Source organism: Amphiprion ocellaris, chromosome 13, assembly GCF_022539595.1.
Source record: "Amphiprion ocellaris isolate individual 3 ecotype Okinawa chromosome 13, ASM2253959v1, whole genome shotgun sequence".
Taxonomy (NCBI): domain Eukaryota; kingdom Metazoa; phylum Chordata; class Actinopteri; family Pomacentridae; genus Amphiprion; species Amphiprion ocellaris.
In genome coordinates this window covers 26,779,483-26,805,864 of record NC_072778.1, presented here as the reverse complement: position 1 = coordinate 26,805,864, position 26,382 = coordinate 26,779,483, and the positions used below count along the sequence as shown (strand labels likewise).

Here is a 26,382-nt window from a genome sequence, read left to right as displayed (position 1 = left end):
GACACAGGGTCTTGCATGAAAACTAATATCCTCTTTTTTCAGAACAATGAGACTTGCACACTGTCTTTGGTGTGCTCCTGACACGTACACATACCCACACACATAGACACATGCTGTAATCCTCTTGTAAGTATATGCAGTTATTATTTTGTATATATTGGGTTTTACGTTTATTTCAGTAAATGATTTGTGTATATCTGCTGGTCTAATTAATGTTAAATGAGAATGAATGCTGCCAACCTCTACTCTGTGGGACTCCAAATACGCAATGTGGTAATTTGGTTATATTCAATAATTTATTAATCAGAATATTGAATTGATAGTCTAATTTATGAGACTGATTCATAAGACTGATCTTTTGAATCAGTCTAATTTGCTTCATTTGAAGGTGGTACCACAATTTTAAATGAGTGATTCATGCAGGCTATTTTAATAAAATGATACCACAGTTGCACCTGCAACAAACACTGTGTTGACCTGTAGTCATTTAGGACCATGTGAGCTACAGTGTGACATGTTGTCTGTCGCTGTTTGGTTAGATCATTTAAGAACTGTCTTTAAATAATACTGTCATTTTATGTGTGTGTTTCTAGGCTGTGAGGTGGAAATTCTAGGTGTCCGTCCATCATTCTGTGAGGAATACGTCTACAACCCATCAGAGAAAAACCTGACAGAGTCAATAAGTAACGCTCTTGACATCTTGAGGTAACAAGAGAATGACCTGCACCTTGTCATGTTTCCTGTGATGTCCTTTGATTCGTGGCTTATGTTCAGCTATTGCGTGAAAAAAAGATTTTGACTTAAGGTTTTAATTCAGTTTAGTTCAAGTTTATTTACACAATCACAGCATATGTCATTTCATAGCACTCAGCATAATAAAGTGAAGACCTTACAAGTTTAGAACATAGAAGTCAACAATCCAAAGTTGCCTTTGGATTCCTTATGAGCAAGTAGTTGGCGACAGTGGAAAGGAACTAAAAACAAAAACCAAAACTGCTTATCAGGAAGGAGAAAAAAAGGTCAGACAGAACCAGGCTCTGGGAAGGCAGCCATCTGCCTCGACTGGTTGGGGTGAGAGTGGGGATGAGGGGGCTGGAGGGTATCAGTAATGGTACGTGTCCACTGGATCTGTTTCTCCCGCATGTAAACACGCTGCATCTGAACATCGTCCGCTTGGTGTGTGGTGACTAGCAGGCCACTACGGGGTCATGGGACAGCGCTTTCAGCTTGGGAGTCTGGCAGATGAGTCGGACCAACATGGCGGTTCGGCCACAAGCTTTCTCTTTTATTTCGAAAATACTTCAGCAAAAAATATTTCTGAAAGCATCTGAGGTGAGAAATAACCTGTGCAGCTGCTGAATCTGTCCTCGTTTAAGTTCAATGACGGCTAGTTTATCCGTTTGACGAAAGTTTTGCGATGTGTCGGACATCTGCACGGCGCATCGAATTACCATAAAGTAGAAGTCAAGTCTACTTTTTGCAAATGAGCTGGAGCTCACTCCAAGTAGACGCACCGTATCACAGCTTGAAACGCATCCCAACTGGACCAGCACGCAACTTGGTGCGTTTAGTATAGACAATGAATGGGATGTGGATGGCGCTGTCATGTGACCCCGTAGTGGCCCGCCAAGTGGGCCGTCATCAGCGCATTTGCAGTGCGTTTACATGCAGGAAGAACAGATCTAGTGGACACATACCGTAAGGGTTGTGGTGGGGATAGCAGATGAAAAACAGACAAGTGCCCAGGTACCACATTTTTTGTTTTTTCACATCATTTGTAGTCTTTTTCCCACAGTCACAAAGTAATTGTTGTTTAACTGCAGTTGTTTTGTAGTTGTTTAACAACATGGAAACTAAACTTAATTCTTTCAGGAAAACTGATAAAATAAATGTAAAATGAAAGACCACATGACCTTACAGAGACTAGTGTAGCACAAACTAATCCCAATGTGACATCATCACTGGGGCTGAGGATGACTCTGCTGAGAAGATTAAAATGAAAATAATTGCATATTTTGTTTAACTTAAAATTGTTTTGATGATTTAAACAACACATTATAGAAGAACATGTAAATATTAAAGTTCAATGACAATGTGATTTTAAAAAAATGAGTATTTAGAAATGTAGTTGTGATGGTTAAGGTTATGATAACAGGCTTGAGAATGCATATGCCCCTGTGGATCCTCAGAAAATTGCAAAACCATTTTGTGTTATGTGTGTTTGCATGTATGTGTATATTTGTTTAGGTCAGGTGAAGCAGACATGGCAGCAATATATTATGAGAAAATAGATGTGGAGGGCCATCACTTTGGTCCAAACTCTCACCAGGTCAGAACAGCTGTGCGACAACTGGATCTTGCCATGCAGACACTCAACAACAAAATCAAAGTAATACCATTACTGTTATCATAATTACAATCACTATACATTCCCTGTCATCTAGTGTATTTTCATGCATTTCCGTTGCTTGTGATATCGTTGCAGGAGACAAACATGGTAAACCAACTGAACATTGTACTATTTTCTGACCATGGTATGACAAAGATCCAGTGGATGGAAAAAGTCATAGAGCTGGACAAATATATCAGCATGTCAGACATTGTCAAGATGATGGACAAAGGACCAGTGGTCAGTCTGTGGCCCCAAGAGGACAAGTACCAAAAGGTGACAACATAATCATTTTCTTCATTTTCTGTCGTCATAGTCTTTGTGAATAAGAAAGTCAGACAGAAGAATTACATAATTTATACTGAATCCTGCATACTGTTCTTACTTCATGCTAAATCTAATGTATGAGATGGTTAAACACATATCATGTCATGTGGCTATGGTACTGTATTAAGTAAGTGTTGCATTTTTGATGATAAACTGAATGCTACAAAACGTGTCACAGCTTTTGGCCTTTGACGAGGTAGAAGACCTCAGCCTCAAAGACAAAATGTTGGAGTTGGCTTTGTTCATGGCTGAAAACCTTAGGAAAACTCAAGCTCTTGTTATGCTGTAGTGACTGTTTGGTCAGGGTTCCTGTGTGGACAGTTGGGAGCATTGTATCAGTTTTAGCTAAAGACCCAAAATTCTAAATCTACAAAGCAGCTGGCAGTGGACAGCGGAAAGAAGCATTAAACACTGAACACATGACAATACACACTAACTGATTGTATACACCAGACTCAAAGTTGCATCATGTCACATGTGACTCCACTGATAGAGGTATCCTCACCTTTGTTCATCAGTCACTTCTTTACTTTGGTTCCTTCCTATTCCATACTGGGCACCAGTTGGTTTGTCTGGTGTTGATTCATCTGTGATCCCATTCTTCTGTTCACTACCTAGAGCTCATGACCATAAGTGAGAATTGGAACATAAATCAACTGGTAAATCAAGAGCTTTGAATCTTCTGGCTCAGCTTCCTCTTCACCACAACGGTCTGGTACAATGTCCAAATAACTGCTAATGCTGCGCCATGCAGTCTGCCCACCTCACACTACATTTTCCCATCACTAGTGAACCAGATTTTGAGATATTTTAACTCTGCTTGGTGAGAGATCCCGTGTTTCTCAAAATCAAACTAAACCTTAAGCAATTAATATTTAAGGCTGCAGGGATCATACACACAGCAACATTTCAGGTGAATTAATTCAAGCCACATACATAAATCCTTAGACAGGGTCACATGACCCTTTCTTTGATTACTAACGCTGCTCTATTTTTGAAAGTAACCACTCTCCTAGTAGTTCAGGCCGTTTTTTTGCACATTCTGCCATAGTTAGGTGTAGTGCCTCTGAGTTACACTGTCATCGTTTTTTCAATATCGTGTTTCCGTGAGTGCTTCAGTGTGCACTCTGCAGTTGGGTGAAGTTATCTGTGTATCACGCCATGTGCACGTCGTCTGATTCTGGAAGCTGTTCTTGTCTTAAAACTTTCCTAGTCTGGTGTTACTTGGTTCTGGTTAGTTATCCATCTTTGATAATTATTGCTCTTGTAATATTAAGTCTGCACTGTTTCTCCACTTCTTCACAGTCACTATACCTTTGATATACCAGTCTCCAGAATGTTAATAGTCCATATGATGATTTCAGCATCCCACAGGCGATATGAGACTTGCTTACATACTGTAGAGACGTGATTGCTGCACTATTTTCTACAGTGGATCTAGGTCGTGATGTTACTCCTGTTGGACATGCAGCTCCGAAGGGAAATGCCTGTCACCTATCCCAAAGTAACAAAATCAGCCATCCATTCAGAATTTCAGTTAGGAAAATCAGGATGTCATACTTGGAAGATGAGGATGCTATTCCAAACACTGTGGGGTTGAAACAGACCAGCTTACACTGTTGGAAAGGACACGACTTGTGGGGCGCAAAGGGGATATATTTAGTTTTTTTTTCTTACACCTTATTGGAAACACCAACCCTTCAACTTGAATTCATTCACTTCAAAGTGAACTTTAAAATTTTAAAGTTTCCATGTCATGTACACTGCTTTCTGCTATCAATCCCACAATGCAATGTGCCATATTTTAAAGATGCTAAAATAACAATTGTGTGACACAAAAGCTGACAGTGAAAGACTTTTTCCTCATTATAGTCTCTTTTTTTTGCTGGTTCCTAATCATTAAGAAATGCACTCCTTATTACTGTTACATTCTACTTCCTGTTCATGCCAATGTTGAAAATGAATTCCCCTTTTTTATTCTGAGGACAGCATATCTAGATCTTAGATGATATGTTTGTTCTCTTACCTAATCCCTGCACCTCTACTTCTTCAGCAGTTTCCACTGTCTACCATATTCAAACATCTGAAAAGTAAAATTTTACCTTGTAGCAAACTTTCTGACCTCTCTGTTTACCTGTGTGGCTTCACAGCTGACTAACTACTGCCTCGTTGTTTATTCTGTCAACACCAACTTTTCCCATTTGCACAAAGTGTTAATATTGCGACTGATATCTACCATGTATGACAAAATACTGGAATTGTACTCTGAATAACACTGAGGTTCTACTGTGTTTGCTTTATCACTCAGTGAATTCTTAATCTTTGAAAGTCTGTTTTCTCACATAGATCAAGGTTCACTTCTCCTCCACCACTCTCGACTAGATCCTGTATCACATCTCTTATGGTCTCCAGGTGTGCACTAGGCTCTGCTTGATACTTGTTCACTTCAACCTAAATGTAACCTTATGCTGTATTTTAGGAATATTCTGCAGGATCATATTTGTGTCCATACTTTGTAATGGCATGAGTACATGTGATGTCCAGCTCCTGGTCATGTTTTCGTTTCTTCCCGTTTTATTTTTATCACTTTTGTCCATACTCACCCTCTGTCTCATTTTAGGTCTCTTGACACTCCCCAGTCATTGTCTGCTATCTCACCTGTGTGATCACCTGCCCGCCCTACAGTGCTCCACCTGTGCATCATTTCCTCTTGTTTCTCGTCACCAGTTGTTGCTTGATGTGATTCCTAGTGCTTAGTGTGTGTATTTTGACCCTGCCTGTTTTGACCATTGTTTTTGTCTATGCGTTTGGATACCTGGTTATTGTGCTTCAATAAATAGTTTGGACTTTCAGGCATCCTTGGGTCCTACATCCATTTGTGCCTGTGTGATAGCACACATTTGAATACAGGATCTATAAAAAGTTGTCACCGCCACTGGAAGTTTTCCCAATTTGTTGCATTTCAACATTGAATCATGGTCAAAATTATTTGGCTTTTTTGACAAGAATTTATACAGAAAGTGAAACTTCATTTTACAAACTAATGTCAGTAAATTAAAAATATAAGATGTAAAAGGATTCACCCCCTTCAAGTCAGTAATTAGTAGCTGTAGCTTTTGCTGCAATTACAGCATTTGGCCTGTAAAGGATAGGTTTCAATTGGTTCGTTACCTAGACGCTTTAGTTTTACCACTTTCCTCATTGCAAAACTGCTCAACCTCTGTCAGCTTGCACTGTGATCATGAGCAAACAGCTCTTTTCATGTCCAGCCACGAATACTCAATTATAGACTGAGGTCTGGGCTTTGACTTGGCTACTCCAGGACATTCACCTTGTTGTCTTTAAATCATTTCTCTCTTGGTTTGACTGTAAGCCTCAAGGTATTGTTTTGCTGGAAACAAATCTTCTCCTAAGTTGCACTTCTCTTGCAGATTGCATCAGGTTGTCCTCCAGTATTTCCCTGTTTTTTGGTGCATTCATTTTACCCTCTACATCGTGATGCTGCCACCACCATGCCTCTCAGTGGAATGGAGTGCTTGTGATGATGTGCACTGTTTTGTGTCCGCCAAACATAACGTCTCGTCTGATAGTCGAAAAGCTCACTTCTGATCTCATTAGACCAAAGAACCTTATTCCAGTTGACTTTAGTAGCCTCTCAAAAGCCTTTTTGCTAAGTGTAGTTGAGACTTCTTCAACAGTGGCTTTCTCTTTGCCACTGTCCCATAAAGTATTGACTGTTAAAGAATCTGGACACCAGTTGTTGTAATGCACAATCTCTCCCATCTCAGCCACTGAATCTTGAGACTCTTTCAGAGGAGTAGTAGGTGACCTGGAAATGTTCTTGTATCCGTCCACTGTATTGTGCATTTCAATAACCTTTTCACAAAATTGCCTGGAGTGTTCCTGTGCCCTAAAGATGTAGTTATCGCCAGAGTACTGATTCACAAGTGACTGGGCCTTCCATATACAAGTGTCTTTATAACACAATCCCTTGAGACACATTGACTGCACTCAGATGATCTGTTTCAATGTGTTACTTGTAGCACCAAATGATTGCACATGTTGAAACAAGTTAACTTTAAAGCAGATGAATACTTGTGCAGTCACGTCACACATTCTCACTGTGCTTTAACTATTTGTGTACGCTTCTGGGCCTTTTTCTGACACTTTGTAGTACTTACTCCTGTCCTGCCTTCTTTATTCTACCTCTTCAGTCTATGTAAAATATATCAGGAGGTCAGTGGGTCAGAGAGGGATATTTTTTACTTGATCATAATAAAAATTAACTAATGATACGCACACCATGGTTGGTTAAAAGTGAATGTGTACATCTGGCTCTCCTGTACTCTGTTCCACCAGCGTCATCTTTGAAACAGCTGGGAAATAAATTTAAAAAAACACTTCAAGAGGAGTGTTGGAAACGCAGTCACACATTTCTCTGTTACCAGAGCTGGAATGCTACTTTTGAATATAGAGGTGCTTTATAGATGTTGTTTGTTCTGAAATGATTCCATTAACACTGCCCACATGTGTGTGTGTTTTATAACAGGTGTATGCTGCATTGTCCCAGGTCCCTAACATGCGTGTCTATGCCAGACAGGACATCCCTGAAAGATTCCATTACAAAAGAGGAAAGTTTGTGTCGCCCCTGACACTAGTGGCTGAGCCAGGCTGGTTTATCACTGAGGTAAGAGATGACATTGTGTCCACATTTTCACGAGGACACACTGTACTTTTCTTCACATGTTGGTCCTGTCACCTGCATTTGAAGTGAATGCAGAGATATTAGTGTAAATGGACTGTGACGGATTTGCTTTGGCTGTCACATACAAAGCTGCAAAGCTGTGTATGCATGACATCATCATATTTTAGAAGTAGTTTGTACTAAACTATTTCTAAAACTCACCAAACTTAATCTCTTTGACAAATGACAGGTGTATGGTCTTCATTAATGAGACGTATTCTTCACAAGCCAACAGAGTTAAACTGTAAGAAAAACAAAATCACATTTTTCAGGCACTGTGCCGTAGTATAATGAGCATGAAAATAACATTTGTGAGTTTTACCTCAGTTCAAATAAATGCAAAGACGTGATTGCAAAATATAGGCAGCCAAACTGACACATGGCATGTTTAATAAACGTACGCCTAAACAGAACATAAACCTTGCAATGTCAAAATAATCACTGATATAAGTGAAAATACTCATAGGCAATGCTTTCCTGAAGGCAACAAAGAAGGATGGATGCAGACTTAACCATGACAACTCTGACCTCTGACCTCTGTCCAGCCACAAATAAACTCATTAGCCACCCCCTTCCTGTTCCCTGACTAAATCTTTTTTATTTGCTTGTAACAGTGAGCAAAGAATGAACATAAAAACAACAGCACCCCCTACTGGCAGGATTTATATCTGCCAGCACAGTGGTAATTAAGTCTGCATTATTTACTGCCTAGTCTCCATATTAGTGTCTGATAGTTTTTGCTCAGTTGTCCGGATGTTAACTTTTTAAAATTGACATTAGAGCTATGGAACAGTTTTTTCTCTTGCACATGCAGGCACATATGTAGACTAAAGTGTTGAGCTGTATTCCACACGGATTGTTATTGTTCCAGCCTACAACAGCATAAACACCATAAATTCATACTCCATTCCTCTATTTTTTTTTTATTAAATCTATAGTGTGTGTGTGTGTGTGTGTGTGTGTGTGTGTGTGTGTGTGTGTGTGTGTGTGTGTGTGTGTGTGTGTGTGTGTGTGTGTGTGTGTGTGTGCGCGTGTGTGTTATTTGCAGAACAAGACAAAACTCCCTTACTGGAAAAATGGTTCTGGGGAGCCCTCAGCATGGCAGAATGGCTGGCATGGTTATGACAATGAGTATCTCGACATGAGAGGCTTTTTCTTGGCAACAGGACCTGGTAATACACCATATTATGCATGAATATTATTTCATATTTCTTTCCATGATTTGTTTATGTATGTGTGTGTGTGTGTGTGTGTGTGTGTGTGTGTGTGTGTGTGTGTGTGTGTGTGTGTGTGCGTGTGTGTATGCGCGCACGTGCGCACGCATGCACATCAATCAATCAATCAATCAATAAAAGTTTATTCCAATAGCCCTTTACAACATCCCAAAGGGTGACCAAGGTGCTTCACAGTAAAAAAAACAAGAAAATAACTTAAAAACAATACATGAACTTAAATCAGGACAAACAGTCACACTCACACTCACACCTACAGGCAAATTTAGAACAATCCATTAACACGCATGTGTCTGTGTGTGTGTCTGTGTGTGTGTGTGTGTGTGTGTGTGTGTGCGCAAGGGAAGGAGTGAGGGGCTGGAGGTGTTGCGGTGGTGGTGGTGGTCTGGAGTCAGTAATCCGGAAGCAGGAGTTGCTCCGGAGAACTCATTCCTGAAGGACACAAGAATTGTTGTGGCAAAAGTATTGATCTATTAAATATATCTATAGAAAACCCTTAATACTTTTATATACAGTATACAGGATAACTGGTGAAGGACATGAGGTTTTACCACCATGTTCACATGTTAGGTTAAATACTGATATTAATAGTAAAATTAATTAAAGTTATAGAAGGGTTCCTTATTTATTTATATTGTTTCAGTTCTTAACACATGTCAAATTTAGAATGTAGAACCCAAAAATCCAAATTTCCCTTTGGATTCCCTATTAACAAGCAGCTGCAGCATTTTGGATCAAATGGCGGTTTTTAAGGGACATCCTGATAATGGGAAATTATAATAGTCCAGCTTAGAAATTGCAAATGCATGAACTAGTTTTTCAGCATCACTCTGAGACAAGATTGTTTGTTCCTGATTTTAAAGATTTTATTATGTAGATGAAAGAAGGCCACCTACAGACGTGCGTTATGTGTGTTGACAGACATATCCTGATCAAAAATAACTCCAAGTTTTTTACAGTCGAACTGGAGGCCAAGGCAGTGTCATCTAGAGTAACTATCTGGTTAGATGGTGTGTTTCTGAGGTGCTTAGGGTCAAATATAATAAGTTTTGTCTGAATATAAATAAAGAAAACTACAAGTCTTCCAGGCCTTTATGTCCTTAAGACATGCTTGTAGTTTCACTAACTGATTGGTTATATTTGGCTTTATAGATAAATATAACCGGGTGATCTCATAGCAGTGGGAATTTATGTAGAACATCCTTAAATTATCAGCTGCATGTCATTCCCCCTTTCTGTCTCCCCACCTTTTGTGTGACTCCTTGGTTATTCCTCAAGGAACACTGGAAAATGCCCCAAAATAAATCTTGAGGAATGCAATATGCCTAATTTGTGAGCAAAGATGACACTAGCAATGGGAAGCACACAACTGTTTGACAATATGAGCCTGGTCTGAAAAATAGAGAGGGTGTCCGCCTCCCGAACCCAAACTGGAAGCTGGTTCCACAGGAGAGGAGCTGATAACTGAAGGCTCTGCCTCCCATTCTACTTTTAGAGATTCTAGGAACAACAAGTAAGCCTGCAGTCTGAGAGCGAAGAGTTCTGCTAGGATAATATGGTACTATCAGGTCTTTAAGATATGATGGAGATTGGTTGTTAAGAGCTTTATATGTCAGAAGAAGGATTTTGAATTCTATTCTAGATTTTACAGGAAACCAATGAAGAGAAAACAGTAGAGAAATATGATCTCTCTTGCTAACTCCCGTCAGTACTCTGGCTGCAGCATTTTGGATCAACTGTAGATGTTTCAGAGAGCTATTGGGAGATCCTGATAGTATGGGTTTTCTCTGGTTACTCCGACTTCCCTCCGCAGTCCAAAAACATCCATCCATCCATCATCTATACACCGTTTAATCCTCATTAGGGTCGTGGGGAGGCCTGAGCCTATTCCAACTAACTTAGGGTGAAGGCAGGGGATACCTGGACAGGTAACAGTCTATCACAGGGTTACACAGAGAGACAATCGAGGAGGTTCTGACCCTCCTGTGCCCCTGTAATTTACACTGTATTTCAGCACCCACACGCTTCTCCTGTTATCCACTGTGTGACCAGGGTTGACACACAACTTATGATGGGCTGGATGATGAATATTTTTGAGGCAAAGCAAATGTATTTTGCTCAGTTGGTAGTTCATGGTGAAGCTAAATATTATGAATTGGAATATGAGAATAGAAATTGGAAATGTATATCTAACTATGTGTACTTCATTTTATCCAGATTTCAAGCGGAATGTTCGGGCAGCTCCAATTCGAACAGTAGATGTCTACAACTTGATGTGCTGGACGTTAGGAGTGGATCCTTTACCCAATAATGGGTCCTGGGCTCGGGTAGAGTACCTGCTGAATGACTCTGATGGTCTGTTTCAGTCAGCAACCTCCTGGACCTGCTGTATGAGTTTGCTAGGGGTACTGTTGGCAACGTGCAGCTAAACATTTAACAGTTAAGGGTTTTATAGCATCTACTAGTATAGTAGCTAGAGACAGTTTGCTGGAAACAGTACCTCAAATCATCTATCTATCTATCTATCTATCTATCTATCTATCTATCTATCTATCTATCTATCTATCTATCTATCTATATAATCATAGTAAAATGTCATATTAATAGCAAAAATGAAAAGTACTTGACATGCAGAGATGTAGCATGTCAGCAGGACTGTAACTTTATTTTACATAAAATGTTTTCAAGTCACAAAGTGTAAATCTCTACTCCCTTTTTTGGCCTTTCTTTTTAGAGAGCAGTCTTCTCCAGAAAATAGTGCTGCGTATTAGCAAAATCCCTGCAAGATCAGAAAATCATTGTAGAAATAACAGAACAGCACTTGTAAATTGATAGATTACATACAGTAAAGAATGCCGATGTTGTCTCCTTTTAAAATGGGTAACATCTAGAATAGATAATATGCAGTGACATATACCGATCAGACAAACATTATGACCACCTGCCTAACGTTGTGTTGGTCAGTGGTCATAATGTTGTGCCTGATTGGTGTAAGTTGTACTGTTAAATGGTAAAGGGCAAACACCTGTAGGAGATATTTAGGAACCTTAACATTTCCAGTCACTTTTCTTTTTTTCCATTGCTTGGCCACTTTTGCATCTTGCAAACTTGGTCTGTACTGGATGATTATTCCAGCTGAGATCCCTTATTTTGAAATCATTTTTAATTGAGTGGCTTGTTTTTTGTTAAGTGTATGTATGATACACTTTTTTGTGAAAAGTCATCTATAAATAAATTCTCTTTTTTTTCAAAACACAATTCTGTGTGCCCATCATGTTGTGTGCAGTTCAAATGGAGGACCCCAATGCAGACACACATGGCAGACCAGCTGTGGAAATAAACAGTAGTATTTAGATCCAGCACCCGTATGTCGTACTGATTCAGAAAGAATCTCCTGTATGAATTGTACCAGTCCACCTCAGTTGCTGTGTTCAGTGCTGGAACGTTCACAACACTGATTTGGAGGGTTTCATAACTTGAAATTAGATAACCATACAGATTTTTGCCATGCAAAGTATTCTTGGCTGGCTCAAGTTGTATACTGTATTACTATAGTCAGAGATATATTTTAATATTTTTTGTTACATTCATTTCATCTTACATTTAAGGCTAAGTGAAATGACAAGGCAGACATGAGATCATTTTTGAAAAAAATTATTAAAATTCTATAGCTACTGAAGAAGCAAAAATGTCCACAATATGACAGCACGAGCATCGCATTAAAAATAAAAATACCATCAGTCTGCAAGTTTGAGAAGTAGCTTAAGCTCAAATATATTTGCAGTGAAGTTATGCAATAAAACCTTAATGAATCTGGACCCTTCCAGTTGTCAGTCAGGCATTACTCAGGTAAATATTTGTCTTTGTAAAAAACGGAAATGTAAAAATGTGGATTTTGGTGATTTTCCCAAAGCATATGGGAATGCTATACATTAGCTGTGCTATTGTTTATCTCTGCTTTCCAAATGTAAACTGGCTAACCCTGCACTGCAAACAAACTATTTAACAGTTACTTACTTGGACTTTACAAGAAAGTGTTTTCTTCAGAAATTAATTCAAACATGATAAATACAAAGGCAAAAGCTGATCTCTGAGGGAAATCACAGCAGAAAAATTACCTCAAAAGCAATACTTTTGCTTTTTTGTATTTTTTCAAGCTATAGTGTGCTTTATTATGATCATTTGATTCCTATTTTGTTCTTATTGTTATCACCTACATGATAATGAGAGCACCAGTAATTAAAGTGGTAGATGCTGAGTTACAGGCAGATGCACAAGTGAGTTATGTTAAATTGAGCATGTGAATTTTAATTGAAAATGGTTTTGATGACACTGTCATATGAGATCTCTGCTACAAACCACTTAGTAACCACTGTTGAGGGTGTGGACTGAGGGCTCATCATAAAAGTAAGTGCATCTTTTTCTGTATTAAATTAGATGAAAGAGTGGTAATATTTTTAACCTTGTCTGTTTTTAATGGATATTTAGGAAATGGGCAATGTAATGTCGTGTATTTCCTTAAGAGTTATAACCTCTTCCATCCTGTAGGCCTTTTATCGGGATGCCAGCAACAATCTCAAGCATGGCATATGTACGTAGGCAGCCTCCTAGTACTATGACAATAATGGAAAACAAGCTCAGCGTGTTTACTCTCTAATTTGCTGTTTTGATTAGGGCAGAAGTAAAAATGTACCCTTTTTGCTGCCGTTGGTTTTACATCTTACGCAAGTCAAGCAATGAGAATGACAAGACTTGATGTATTTCAAAATTTTCCCATGTGCCCGAGTGTTATCCACAGACCCCATGGCTGTTTATTGTGGCCTTCAGTCTTGCAGCTCTTACTGAGAACACTAAAGTTGGTTTTTCAGGTGGAAATTTTAAAAATATAGCCTGGGGCTCTAGGGGTAAATGTTTTAAACTGTTTAGAATTCTTTGTGCTCCACTGCTGTTATCTGGACACACATTGCTAGTTTGCAGGGATTCAGGTTTTCTCACACTTGCCATCCATTCATTTGTATTATTGGTTATATTATGTCTGTTAGCCAGTACATTGTTTTTCTTTGCTGTATCATTTCATTTTACTTTTGCAATCCTGAATAATGATATAATTTTTCTTCACATTATTTGATATTGTCTGAATGAAATACAATAAATACACATACAGCTACAAAATGGATTTTAAAAAGATTCTAGAAACTTCTGCCCACCTGCTCACCCACTCCCACTCCCAATGATCACATTACCCCCATCTTTCAGAACTTCCACTGGCTTACCATCCCCCAGCTAATTCACTTCAAAATCCTCCTTATCCCCGACAAATCTCTCCATAACTTGGCTCCCCCTTACCTGAATGAACCTCTCCACTGACACACTGCCACCTGTACTCTCTGCTCTGCTGATGTTGGCCGCCTATCTATCAACCTTCCGGACCAAATGCCGGACCTGAGGTGACAAGGCTTTCTCCAATGCCACTCCCACCCTCTGGAGCTCACTCCCTAAAAGCATCAGAGAATGCTGCTTTGTGTTCCTACCTACTTTTTAAATCATCTAGTGTCTAGAAAAGCACTATATGAGTAGAAAGATCTAAAGGAATGGTGCTGGACATCATGCTTGGGAAAAGTACATGGTTAAAGGAGAAGAGGGAGGTAAAGAATCAGATGGATAGACGGTGTGACCAACATTTGACCTTGTATTTAAATTGCAGTGGCTGCTTATTACTTTAATGTAGACCTTGTTCTTGCATCACACACCCTAAAGAAATATGTGATTGTTTAACTTCAGCCAAAAGCACTAATTTGATTTTCCTCAACTCTACACAAGTTGTAACTAAACATCAAACTCTTCTGGGCTTTGTATTCCCCATCTGCCAGTGAATGAGGAGTTTAACAGGACAATGTTTACTGAGCATCTATGGCCTGGTATGGAGAAGTGGCTTCTGGTGACTGTGCTGGGACTGGAAATGGTCGTGGGAGTTGTGGGAAACAGTCTTGTTCTGCTTGTCAAAGTCATGGTAAGGTGCTTATTTTGTTCCTTCTTTAGTATGAAATATGTCAGTGTTATTTGTGACTAATTATCACTTATTTTCCCTCACTTATTTGCGAAAAAAATTATACAGGGCTAGGAGATTGCTGAAGTTTTTTAAAAAATATATTTAGACATGGTAATGCTTGATCCATTTTCAAACAATGCTTTCAGATTAAATATATGGAAAAAGTATTTTTTTTGTCACACGTTTACCCAGAGGAAATTTTACTGGACTAAGCTTGATCTCATATAGTTGGGAAACAAATTTGTGATTTACATTTCAGCCTCATTTCAGTTTTGATTTTTTAATAGGAAAAATAGGTGAGACAAGAAGAAGACAATTAGCAGCAGGAGTCATGCTTGAGACCTAAAGGAGATATCTTCCTTACCTTAACTAATGGCTCCTTTTTTCAGTTGAACTACATGTGAGCTATATATGGGCTATCTATGTATATACAACAGCATGACCACTGACAAGTTAAGTGAATAACATTGATCATCTTGTTATAATGCAACGTTCTGCTGGGAAACATTGAGTCCTGATATTCATGTGGATGTTTGACATGTACCACCCACCTAAGCATTGCAGATCAAGCAAATTCTCTTGACTCGTGGGAGTCCAGCAAAGTCAAGATCTCTAAATTATGTTAAATAAATCATTCCACTGTAATGAAAATCCAACAGTGAAGTGGAATTGTCATTGTTTCACTTCCTCAGGGACACTGAAGCTTGCAGTCACTGCTCCGACTACCAATTCTACCTCATTTCAAAGAATGCTTGAAGATAATGTAAGGCAATCTGTCCTAAAGTTGAAGCTGAGCCAGAAGCAGGGGTGGACTGGCCATCTGGCATACCAGACACTGTCCCAGTGGGCCGGTGTCTAGTGGGGACTGGTCGAATCAACTGAAAATGGATGGCGTTGGGACACCGGGCCCATATCTGAGGGCTAGGCCACGATGAGTAGGAGGACCACCGTGGTGAGCACAGAAGCCTAGGGCACGAGCCCAGGTGGAGCCACCGCAGGTGCAGATCTTGGTGGTAGTAGCAAATATTCAAACTTCCTCCCTGATTTTTTGACCCAGTCCACCCCTGACCAGAAGTGAACATTTCAACAATATAATGATCCTAAGCAGACTAGCAAATCCTCCAAATTAACTCAGAAAGAAAAAATGAAGGCTTTTGTAATGTGCTAGTCTAAGCCCAGATTTGAATTCCATTCCATGCATGCAAGAGAAGCATGTGGTCAAAACTTTAAGTGAGCCAATAGCAACAAAGGGGGACAACTATCCAAAATGCCTACAATAAGCTATCATATTTCTGCAAAGACCTCTTTCTTCTGATGCCAAGGATGAACCTGCTTTTCTCACAAAAGAATCTAACCTCATCTGTTGATATTTCAGTTGATGAAATTGTTGAAAAAGCTCATTTTTATTGCATTGTTGTTCAGTTATACCACCTTTAGCTGTTCAAAGCCGATTATGCTTGCTTGTCCAAGTATTTGTATGTCAACACTTTCCATGGAATGCAACTTATTTTTTTCCACGGCTGTATGTTTATTTCTCTTTTGTCTTTCGTTTTCAGTGTAGAGGCCAATTCTGCTGTCGTTACTGGTTTCCTTTCATCAGTCTCACCCTATCAGATCTAGGTACAATGTTCACTGACACCACAGATCATATATTTAGTTTTCTTCAATAGTCGTCTATTGATCCACATCATCAGTTCATTTGATTCTGGTAATCTAACACATTTACTACATTGTCTGACATGTAATTTGAGTGCAGGAATTCCTTTCTGAAAATGAGCCACTGTGTTCTCAAGGCTGCTCCGTCCTTATCATCTCTGGCTCCATGCTGGCCATTCTGACAGGAGGTCAGAGGTCACCATGGTGTGAAGTAGTCAGCCTGCTGAAGTTTGCCTTCATCACCTCCTCTATAGGAAGCATAGGTAATGCACAGCTCTATAAACACACTAATACACTCTGTCTTATTCTCCATTCATTGGAAACCAAGACTGGGTTACGGAGGTTGAGCAGGGAACTGAACTGCCTACTGATTGAGAGGAAGTGGAGAGAGGAGAGCCGGGTGGAGGTGGAGTGATGGCAGGAGTGGAGACAGATGCAAGACAGGTGCTGCAGCCAGAGGAATGAGTAGAGATCCGGGTTTGATCCAGGCAGACGACAGGAGAGTGTAGTTTCTCTTATCACTCCCACCTGCTACTAATCACCGATTTACAGCATCTGTCTGCAATGCCACACACCATGCTCCCGCCCACCTGGAGATACAGAGAGAGAGAGATTCATCGCAGTAATATCTGCTGACTGCTTGTAGTCTGACATGCACACAGAAAAACATCACAAAATCATTAAATTTAATTCAATTTTATTTATATTGGGCCAATTCACAGCATATGTCATCTCGCAGCACTGAACATAGTAAAAGACAGATTTTATGAATTTTACACAAGAGAACTCAACAATCCAAAGTTGCCATTGGATTACCCTATCAGCAAGCAGATGGCAATGATGGAAAGGAACTAAAAAAAACCCTCTCTAAATAGGGAGGGAGGGAAAGAAAAACCTCCAACAGAACCATATTCAGCAAAGGCAGCTATCTGCTTCAACTAGCTGCAAATCCCTTATTTTTCCTCTGTTTATGGCCACACTAATGTGTCGATACTATCTCTGCTGGTCCAATACTATATCTCTTTACACAGGTATGGGAGCAGGGTCTCTGATAGGATTCAAAGCTTAATGTCTTGTGGTTTCATTTGTCTGATGATAAATAATGACCAAGCTCCTCAGTTACAAGTCTCCTTGTTTGTTGTGTTTCCCACCATAAGGGGTTTTTCTCTTTCAGGGGAGGACCCAACAGGTAGGATAATTGTCCATATTATCCTACCTGTTAAGTCCTCCCCTGACCCCCAAATAGTGATGTATCCCCTCACTGCACCCTGTGTCGAAAGGTTTCATCCACAACCTTACCTGTGAGTTAAAGGTGAAACAATACAGTAGTTTCTTGTCTTTGACCTCAGTCTTGTTTATAACTGCAGTGGAATTGTAAAATTTCATGCATCCATTCAGTATCTATATACCACTTGATCCTGTGTAAGGTCATGAGGGGAGTCTATCTCTGCTGACTTAGAGGGAAGGCTGGGTACACCCTGAACAGGTCGCCCATCCATCACAGGGCCAGCACAGACAGACAACCAAGCACACTCATATTCACACCTACAGACTCTAGACTGTGGGAGGAAGCTGGAGCACCAGGGGACAACCCACAGAGGGAGAACATACAAACTCCACACAGAAAGATCCAGGGCTGGGATGCGAACCAGGAATCTTCTGGGTGTGAGGCGACAGTGCTAACCACCTGGCCACTATAATTAGTAATTTATTCAAATGTATTTCCCCAATGCTGAAGTTCATCCAAACAGTCCTCCAGTAGTTTGATATTTTCCCTCATGCTCGCTCCATATACACATGCACTTTCTAATGTGAGACTATATAGATGCAGTTAGACAGTCTCTGAGATAATTTGTAATATAATAGAGGGTTCGAACATAATGACCTGACTTATTATTATTATTATTATTATTTGATAGATTTGAATTTTTATGGGTTACATTTTTGGTCTTTGCTGTTGTTATCATGGGTTTAGTGGCAAAATGTTTGAGGAAAGGCATTTGGCTAATATTTAATTCAGCAAACTTTCTAACTATATAGTTTTCTATGGGAGTCCACTGCATTAGCAAAGAAAAAAAAACAATTGGAGACTGTCATTATTGCTTACTATCTCTGATTCAGGAGATCCAAAACATACAATTACGAGATCCAGAAATCATAATTAGAAGAAACAATTTTATCATTGCAGTGGACTCAGCAAGTTGGACTAGCTTTCATATGTGTGTGCTCTTACAGTTATTGTTTCAGTGTACTTTTATCATAATATTTTCTTCATACCATCCTCATCTTTTCAGCATTTAACATCAAGTCTCGGACAGTGCAACATGGAAATCATCTCATCTCGTAGCCATCCTTACATCAGTACTACAGTTATAGCCCTGAAATATTAGTGTTATCGTTGTAGCCACAGTAGCAGACAACAATCATATTATTGCTAAAGTTGTTTTTTTTCCCTTTACAGCTGTCCTCTGTGTGCAGCGGCTGATTGGCATGGCCTTCAGAGGAAGTGCTCTCTTCGTTGTCATGGTGACAGCGTGCTTGGTTTCTTGGGTGACAGGAGCTGTGTTCGGGAGCATCCCTGTTGTTTACGCCTGGATCAGGTATGTAGCCTTCAGTTAGTCCTGCATGATCTACTCTGTTGATCTCTGTCATGTCTTCTTTCACTTCAAGGTATGACCCTGCAGAGATGCTGTGTGCTGTCTTCTGGGAGGGCAGCTACTCAGATATGTCGGTCTACATTCTTTGTGCTTTCTCCATCTGCATCTTTCTCCCCTTCCTTCTCGTTTTTGGCTGCTTGGTACTCAGCGCTACTGGCTGTGGGTCCAGTGGCAACAGGTAAATGATGACAAGACATAATTTCAAGTAACAAAGCACAAGCTAGAAACTTGTGAGTAAATATGTTAAGCTCGTGACACAGTGCTTAGCTCACCCATGCGTCATAGTTGTGGAACCTGTTGTGTTTCACTTTCACATAGGTTAGCCACAGGCTGCATAGTCTGCTGGAGATGTAGGTATGGCTCAAGCCTCACCTCAGCCGTGTGTCATCTAGCCTCATTTATGTGCATGAGGTAAAAAATAGACAAAAAGGGAAAAAGAAGTTCTTACAAGTCCACAATAGCCTTTTCTCTTTCTTGTTTTATGCTGTTCTGTATATATGACTTTGTACCATACTTCATTTTCGTACTACTCGTATGTCAGTTCGTTTCACAGCGAGATGTGACAACACTACAAGTGAAATAAAACTTGAAAAATGGTACGCTTCAGTTTCTGTGGGCACAGCCATAGAAAAGGAAAGAGATGATACACCTACCAAAAGCTGATGGAAATCTTCAGAATCAGAACCACATCATCTGAAAAACTTCCTGTCAGCGAGCACATGCTTTGAGCGACAGTCACATTACAACAATGACATGCAAATGATTTTTTAGGCAATATTCAGCTGAATAATGTAAGTTGTGTAGGCGTCACTTTATAACAAGTTAATTTGGACTATGTTGCAGACATTTTAGTAAGCTAGCTATGCTTTTCCTTCCGGAGCAGGGAGGTACTGTGTGATCCATCAAGGTGTACATTAGTTCAGTTTCTCAAATGTATTCATAGTGTAGTTTTATTTTGTTTTTAAGGTTGCAATAATACTAATGACCATATTGTTATTATTAGGAGACAGCAGTGTAATAGTTAACATTGGCACTGCTGCCTCTCAGCCAGAAGCTTCTAGGTTCATGCCTGCTTATCAGCCAGGGCCTCCCTGTGTGGAGTGCCAATACAAGCTTTTCTGTCCAGTTCAGAACTATACTTTGCTTTCATATGAACTGTGAGGTCAAGCTATGTTAGCCTAAATAAAGATAATCTTAGCTATTGTGTGTAGAGCATTGTTCCAGTGGGTTTTGCGTTATAGGAGATGACATTTTGATGCCATGTCATTAATATAAAGGTGAATGAAAGTTTACATGTCCAGATACCTGTCGTTGTGCTGCTTAGGCAAGTTTGAGGTGCTTTCTTCTTTCATTCAAAATGTTCGGTGTCACTGTTTTCATTCTAGGTTTTGTTTTTCTGTAACTTATCCCAGATCATCCAACTCAAACACAAAATATCTGTTTGTTTTTTCGACCACAGTTTCCAGTTGATCTGTTGCTGTACCTGCACTTGTCACTGCTATTCCACATCTTGTTGGTTTTGTTCAGTGTCCAGTACTTGCACCATAGATGTACTATAGGAAAAGAAGCACTTTTTTTTTTACATGTCATATTTAGTATTACTGTTCCATAAAAAAATAGCAATTTCAGTCATGGGTGTTTACAAAAAAGTCTCTACTTTCTGGTACCATGAGCATGGGACACAAATCCTCTTCGCTCCTCAATGGAGCAACCAGATGTTTCCTGTAATACAGAAACAACTATGGTTGTAATTACTACAGTGCTAGGTGAAGCTGTAACAAGCAAGCTGAGTATCTTGGAGATACTAATTCTCTGTGCATGTAACCATAGCCATGTGTTGCTGTTTTCTATTTTCGTTGTGTTTCTGCTTGTCTCAGTGATGAGGAGGCGGATCTTTCTGAAGTGGCTCCTCTTTTGGTGGCCTCCTACACAATCTGCTACACTCCCTTTGTTGTGTCTGAGGTACATACATGAACCAACACTCAAAGTATTGATTTGCATGAACGTTCTTGTTAAAGCCAAGAGGAACTGCATACTTCTCCAATATTCACTGATATTGAATTTTTTATTTATTTATTTATTTACTTATTTATTTTACAAAAACATGTCAGTTTTCCAATTTTAGTTTTTATCTTCTCAAAAATTTCAGGTTATATAGTTGTTGCCATATTTTTATTCTTCTTTTTTTTAAACCATGGTTACAGGTGTTATTCTTATCTGTTGTAAAGTTAGTGGAAAAGGCTCTGTATCCATATCCCTCTGCTCTGCAGTAATACAGCAGATCCATTACCAGTTAATGATGTCATTTCCAAACTGTGGCTGAGTGAGCAGAACCCCACTTTCACTGTGTGTCCTACTTACCTGACAGAAACACAGCATAAAGTGACATAAAGGTGCTTCTTCCTAACAACAGTACAACAAGTCAGATGAATACATTTATTTAGCAAGACACATTTTGTGCAGCAGATGAAACTTTTAACAAATTAGGAACTGCAGTGTGTGATTACACAAATGCTGCAGGTCACTGAAGGAGCAATTACTTTATTAAAATATCTTGACTTAATTTTTTGTCATAATTTTTTACCTTCAAATATTTCTTTTTATTGACTTCAAATTTTGTTTACACAATGAAAAACAGACCATCAGCAAATTTTTTTTTCATGATCGCTTGTGTCAATGAAATGAATATTACTTCACTCACAGACAGTTTCTTCCTCTCTATTCCTCTACATTCAGCTGATCCTGCTGGGTAGGATGGACCTGTCTCCAGCACCTGATTGGTTAAGGACATTATCCTCCGTTATGTCATACCTGGACTGTGGTTTAAACCCTCTTATCTACTGCACCCATCAGAGCTTCAGGGAGGCAGGTCTGGCACTGTTATGGACTAAAAGGAAACCAATGTCAGAGCCTGTTCTCACTGCTGTCATTAAGCATTAAATGTAAACATGTGAGGGTTGATATATAAAATTCAAAAGGTGAGCCCAAAAATACGCAGATTTTTAAAATATAACTGCCAAGCAAATTTGAAGCATGCTTGTTGTACCCTGTTATAAATAATTAAAGAAAGAAAATGTGAATTAGACTTGTTTGCATTGTCTATTTTGAAGTGAACTAACTAGTCAACATCATGTCATCAGGGAGTGACGCTATAGGCTTCATTACACATTACTGTAATAAACAGAGCATTAAAAAACAGAAACAAAAACAGTTGTGTGCCAATTGTTTAAAAGCCATAAAGAAGAAGAAGAAACTAATACAATTGTGTCCATCTGTGTGAGAAAATGGAGAGGGGTCTTCAGGAATTGTTTTCAGTCAGGTAAATGGAAATTATTCTTTCATGTTTGCATGTTTACTGCTGTCTGGATGTGAAGGCTCTTAAACAGCATATCTCTGCCTTAAAAGGAGGCCACTTTTGTCATACAGTGTGTGCTCTGAATGACCTGAAACAGCTGTTGCCTTCATATTTATCATATCTGGACACACTGTGACATTTGAGACAACATACGATATTAAGACTTTTTTGCATTTTTGACATTTTTGACGACATACAAAAATTTATTTATTTATTTATTTATTTATTTGGACGAGACAGTGCATGTAAATTAACATGCAATCTCATAATAGTTTACACAAGGTTGCAGTAAATATGCCGGATTTAGCACAAGGCTAATGTCCATCCGTTCTCCCACACATAAAAGAAAAAAAAATACAGCGTTGCAGATGTATAAAAAACAACATAGTAAAACAAAGACAATGACAATTAATACTGACTGGGTTAAACCTACCCTAAAAAAGTGCTACTATTTTAGAAAAGTGCTTTCTAGGCATAGCCTTTCATATGAAAAATGAAAAAAGATTATGATGTTTCTTTTATGACATTTTTCACCACACACTACACTGCACGCCTGTGTTCCTAGAAGGCAATTTGAATCGGTAAATTCAGTAATTAGTCAATTAATTGATTTACAATATTTGTATAACACACCGACATATGCATATAGCAAATTACATCAATGTAAAAGTCTAATTGTGTAAACAGCAAGTTTTGCTTGTCTTGTTGACATATTTTAGGTTAATGTTGACACGGTTTAAGAGCTGCTGATTATTGCTTGTATGGCAATCAAGAGAAAATACATCCTAATGTTTACTGATATATTCAGAGGGAGGGGAAGGGAAGAAATGTTTAAGAATTCAGATTAAATTAATTTTCTATACAAGATGTGTTTCAATAATCCCACAGTAAATTAAGGCCTAAGTAATCTAAGTAATTTGAAGACTAATGTAATCTTAAGGACTTTTAGCAGGGAAGAAGAAGACTGAGAAGAATGAATCAGTGGACCAGCAGCAGCATTATGATACATGTGATGTCTCAGGAAAATAAGTGGACTTAAATTTATTTTGACATTTACAATTCATGCACCTGAACATCAAATGGACGTAAGGCCTCCCACATGGAGCGAGGTGGGGAAGACTGTGAAGCAGGCAAGATCAGCATCAGCACCTGGGCCCAATGGAATCTCGTATAGACTCTATAAGAACACTCCCGGAGCCCGTAAATACCTCTGGAAGGTGATGAAGGTGGCTTGGCAGAGGGGAATGATACTGAAAGCATGGAGAAGATCAGGGGGTATTCTGATCCCCAAAGAGAAGGGCTCGTCATCCATCAGCCAGTTTCACCAGATCAGCCTGTTGAATGTAGAGGGAAAGATCTTCTTCAGTGTCCTGGCCCAAAGGCTCTCTAGCGTCTTGCACAGAAACAACTTTGTTGATACATCAGGGCAGAAGATGGGGATCCGGGATTTCTCAGGATGTCTGGAGCATGCCAATGTCATCTGGCACCAGATACAAACTGCCAAAAAGAACGGAGAGACCTACATGTGGTTTTCTTTGAACTTGCCAACGCCTTTGGTTCAGTCCCTCACAAGATCTTAGGGACGGCCTTCATGTATTTTGGTGTACCAAAGCAAGTCACTGATTTGGTCAAGAGCTACTTTCAGGATCTCCAGTTCTGTGTAACATCTGAGAGTGACACCACTGCCCGGCAGCATCTGGAGATTGGCATTATGGCAGGCTGCACAATTTCCCCTCTGGCATTCATCAGTGACTATGGAGTTGGTCATACGTGCATCTCGCTGGGTAAACACAGCAGGAACACATTGGATGGAACACAATAGAAAGTGTGATGCTTTTGTCCTATTTCCTAATCTTATGGAAATGTTTGTTTTCATGGTTGAGGCCAAAGAACATTTTACTGCCTTAGATGGACAATAAAGTTTATTCTTATTTATTCTATTGTATCATTAGTTAACATGAGCTCCATACAGTTTTCTGACATTACACAGTTGTAGAGAAAACACTGCTGTTCTATTTAACATTAAAAGCAGCAGAAAAGTACCACATACCTCTGTAGTACAGCGTGATGGTGGGTAGACCTCAAGAATGTTACTGTTTCTGAAAGAGAAAGAATCATTTCAGCAGATGTTTGTCTGAACTAAAGAACAGAGATATGAACTCAGAACTGAACTGAGAGATTAACATTCATCAGTAACAGAGTTCTGTGGTGGAACATTAACATAGATTTATTTATATCTGCTGATCATAACAACAGGAAGACAGCAGCAGTTAAAAGACTGTAATAATGTTATTGATCCATTATGATTTAATCATCTGTGAACTCCAGGAAACTTAGTTACAGTTAACTTATTTATGACACTGACAAACCTGACTTTGCAGCACTGTGAACACAAAGTCAGGAAACGTAACCTGATATTTACAGAACAACTTTAAAACATGATGTTAGAACATGTTTATTATCAGAGGTTCCAGTCTGATGTTAATTTACAATAATTTCAGCTACAGTGTTGTCCAGATGCGGAGAAGAGTACAAGTTACTCAGATGATTTAACACCAACATGTAGAGTTTATCTCCACTTATGGAGGCTAACGTTGTGAGCAGCAGCGTCAGTAAACAGGGTATGTCTGCAGAGCTGGAGGCTGCACGGAGAGGGCTGCACACGCATTTAGAGCCTTTTTTATAAGTTACAACAGATGATCACTAAAGTGCACAAGTTGCGGTTTAAATGCAGAACTTACTGTTTCAAAGGATGATTTCACTCAAAATACACTTACAATTTAAAAAAAATTTCAAGGAATTTTCCACTTCCATTTTGGCCCCAGTAAGTTTGTCTACAGAGTCGGAGGCTGTACTTTCAGGACCACATAGAGTTTTTAAAGGTTTAATACACCCAAATAGCAAATATTACAATATCGTGACTGGGTTGCTGAGACTTGTGTTAAGCAACATGAAATTTATACGCCTTTATTCATTGTGTTTCGGGCCATGCTTTTATTCTGAAGGAGGTGTGCACCGATACACGGAAGTGAAGTATTCTGTGAGTGTCGGGAATTGTTGGTTGTCGTTTGACGAAGTTCCTAATAAAGATGCGATGGTTATACCAGGGGCTGCACAGTGGTTAGCACTTTGGCCTTGCAGCTAGAAGATACAGGTGGTGAGCGTGAGTGTGATTGTTTGTCTCTATGTGTAGCCCTATGATAGACTGTTACCTGTCCAGGTGTCCCCTGCCTTCAACCCAAGTCAGCTGGGATAGACTCCAGCTCCCTCGTGACCCTAATGAGGATTAAGCATGTATAGATGATGGATGGATGAATGGATGGATGGATGGTTATAACTGTACCATGAAGAGGCCTGGAATTAATTCCTTAACTTGCATTTGAACAAATTGTGTAATTGTCATGTTAAAAATAATGAAATCATGCGTAATGGCCTTTGTGGTGTTGAGATCTCAAATAGCACAGTCTTAAAGGCTGGAGAGGCAATACACACGGGCAACTCTGGAGGCAGGTATATATTTATATTTATTACATACAATAACATTAAATAAAAATAAAAGTTAAATACACAAACACACAAAGGTAAAATAGCTTTATGACTCACTGACATGCATAAATATAAATGTTTATAACGTTATAAAACAAACAGCCCTGCAAAAATTTTAACTCCCACTCCTGCCACACTGACACACATATAAGAATCAAACCTTATTTAACGGTCTGAATGTATTTAAGAAAAATACTACTAACGCATTTGTTAAAATGAACTTTGCCTCCACCATACATTTTATGTGACTGAGGCATTAGTGCTAATGGAATAACAAAATACTAAGTTCTGCAATACTCACGTGGACAAGTTTTCTGCCTAATATTGTCCATACTCAAAGTAAGCAAATCTTGCTAAAGTAAAGTACAATCATCATTTTGTCATTGTTATGTTATAGTTGCTGGTACATTCACAGAAAGTGCAAGCT

General features: G+C 39.2%; 2 protein-coding genes across 4 annotated transcripts in view; both read left to right on the top strand.

Moving 5' to 3' along the window:
* The window catches only part of enpp6 (ectonucleotide pyrophosphatase/phosphodiesterase 6), a 35,127-nt gene extending 23,177 nt beyond the window's left edge, over window positions 1–11,950 (top strand). Inside the window, exons 3-8 of the mRNA XM_023293096.3 lie at window positions 594–705; window positions 2,248–2,389; window positions 2,486–2,665; window positions 7,266–7,403; window positions 8,509–8,632; window positions 10,910–11,950. Of these exons, the coding sequence (XP_023148864.2) occupies window positions 594–705; window positions 2,248–2,389; window positions 2,486–2,665; window positions 7,266–7,403; window positions 8,509–8,632; window positions 10,910–11,121 (908 nt within the window). The 3' untranslated portion in view covers window positions 11,122–11,950. The remainder of the gene's footprint in view (window positions 1–593; window positions 706–2,247; window positions 2,390–2,485; window positions 2,666–7,265; window positions 7,404–8,508; window positions 8,633–10,909) is intronic.
* A 150-nt stretch (window positions 11,951–12,100) lies between these two features.
* si:dkey-9i23.8 (kappa-type opioid receptor) lies at window positions 12,101–22,134 on the top strand. Of its 3 annotated transcripts, none has more exons than XM_023293099.3 (7): window positions 12,101–14,702; window positions 16,298–16,361; window positions 16,535–16,660; window positions 18,859–18,997; window positions 19,068–19,232; window positions 20,932–21,016; window positions 21,791–22,134. In XM_023293099.3, the coding sequence occupies exons 1-7, from the start codon at window positions 14,586–14,588 to the stop codon at window positions 21,992–21,994; spliced, it is 900 nt and encodes a 299-aa protein (XP_023148867.3). In that variant the 5' UTR covers window positions 12,101–14,585; the 3' UTR covers window positions 21,995–22,134. The 3 variants fall into 3 exon arrangements, with proteins under 3 accessions (XP_023148867.3, XP_035814466.1, XP_035814465.2); XM_035958573.2 differs by having other exon boundaries at window positions 21,762–21,934; XM_035958572.2 differs by lacking the exon at window positions 19,068–19,232.
* The last annotated feature ends 4,248 nt before the right edge of the window (window positions 22,135–26,382 follow it).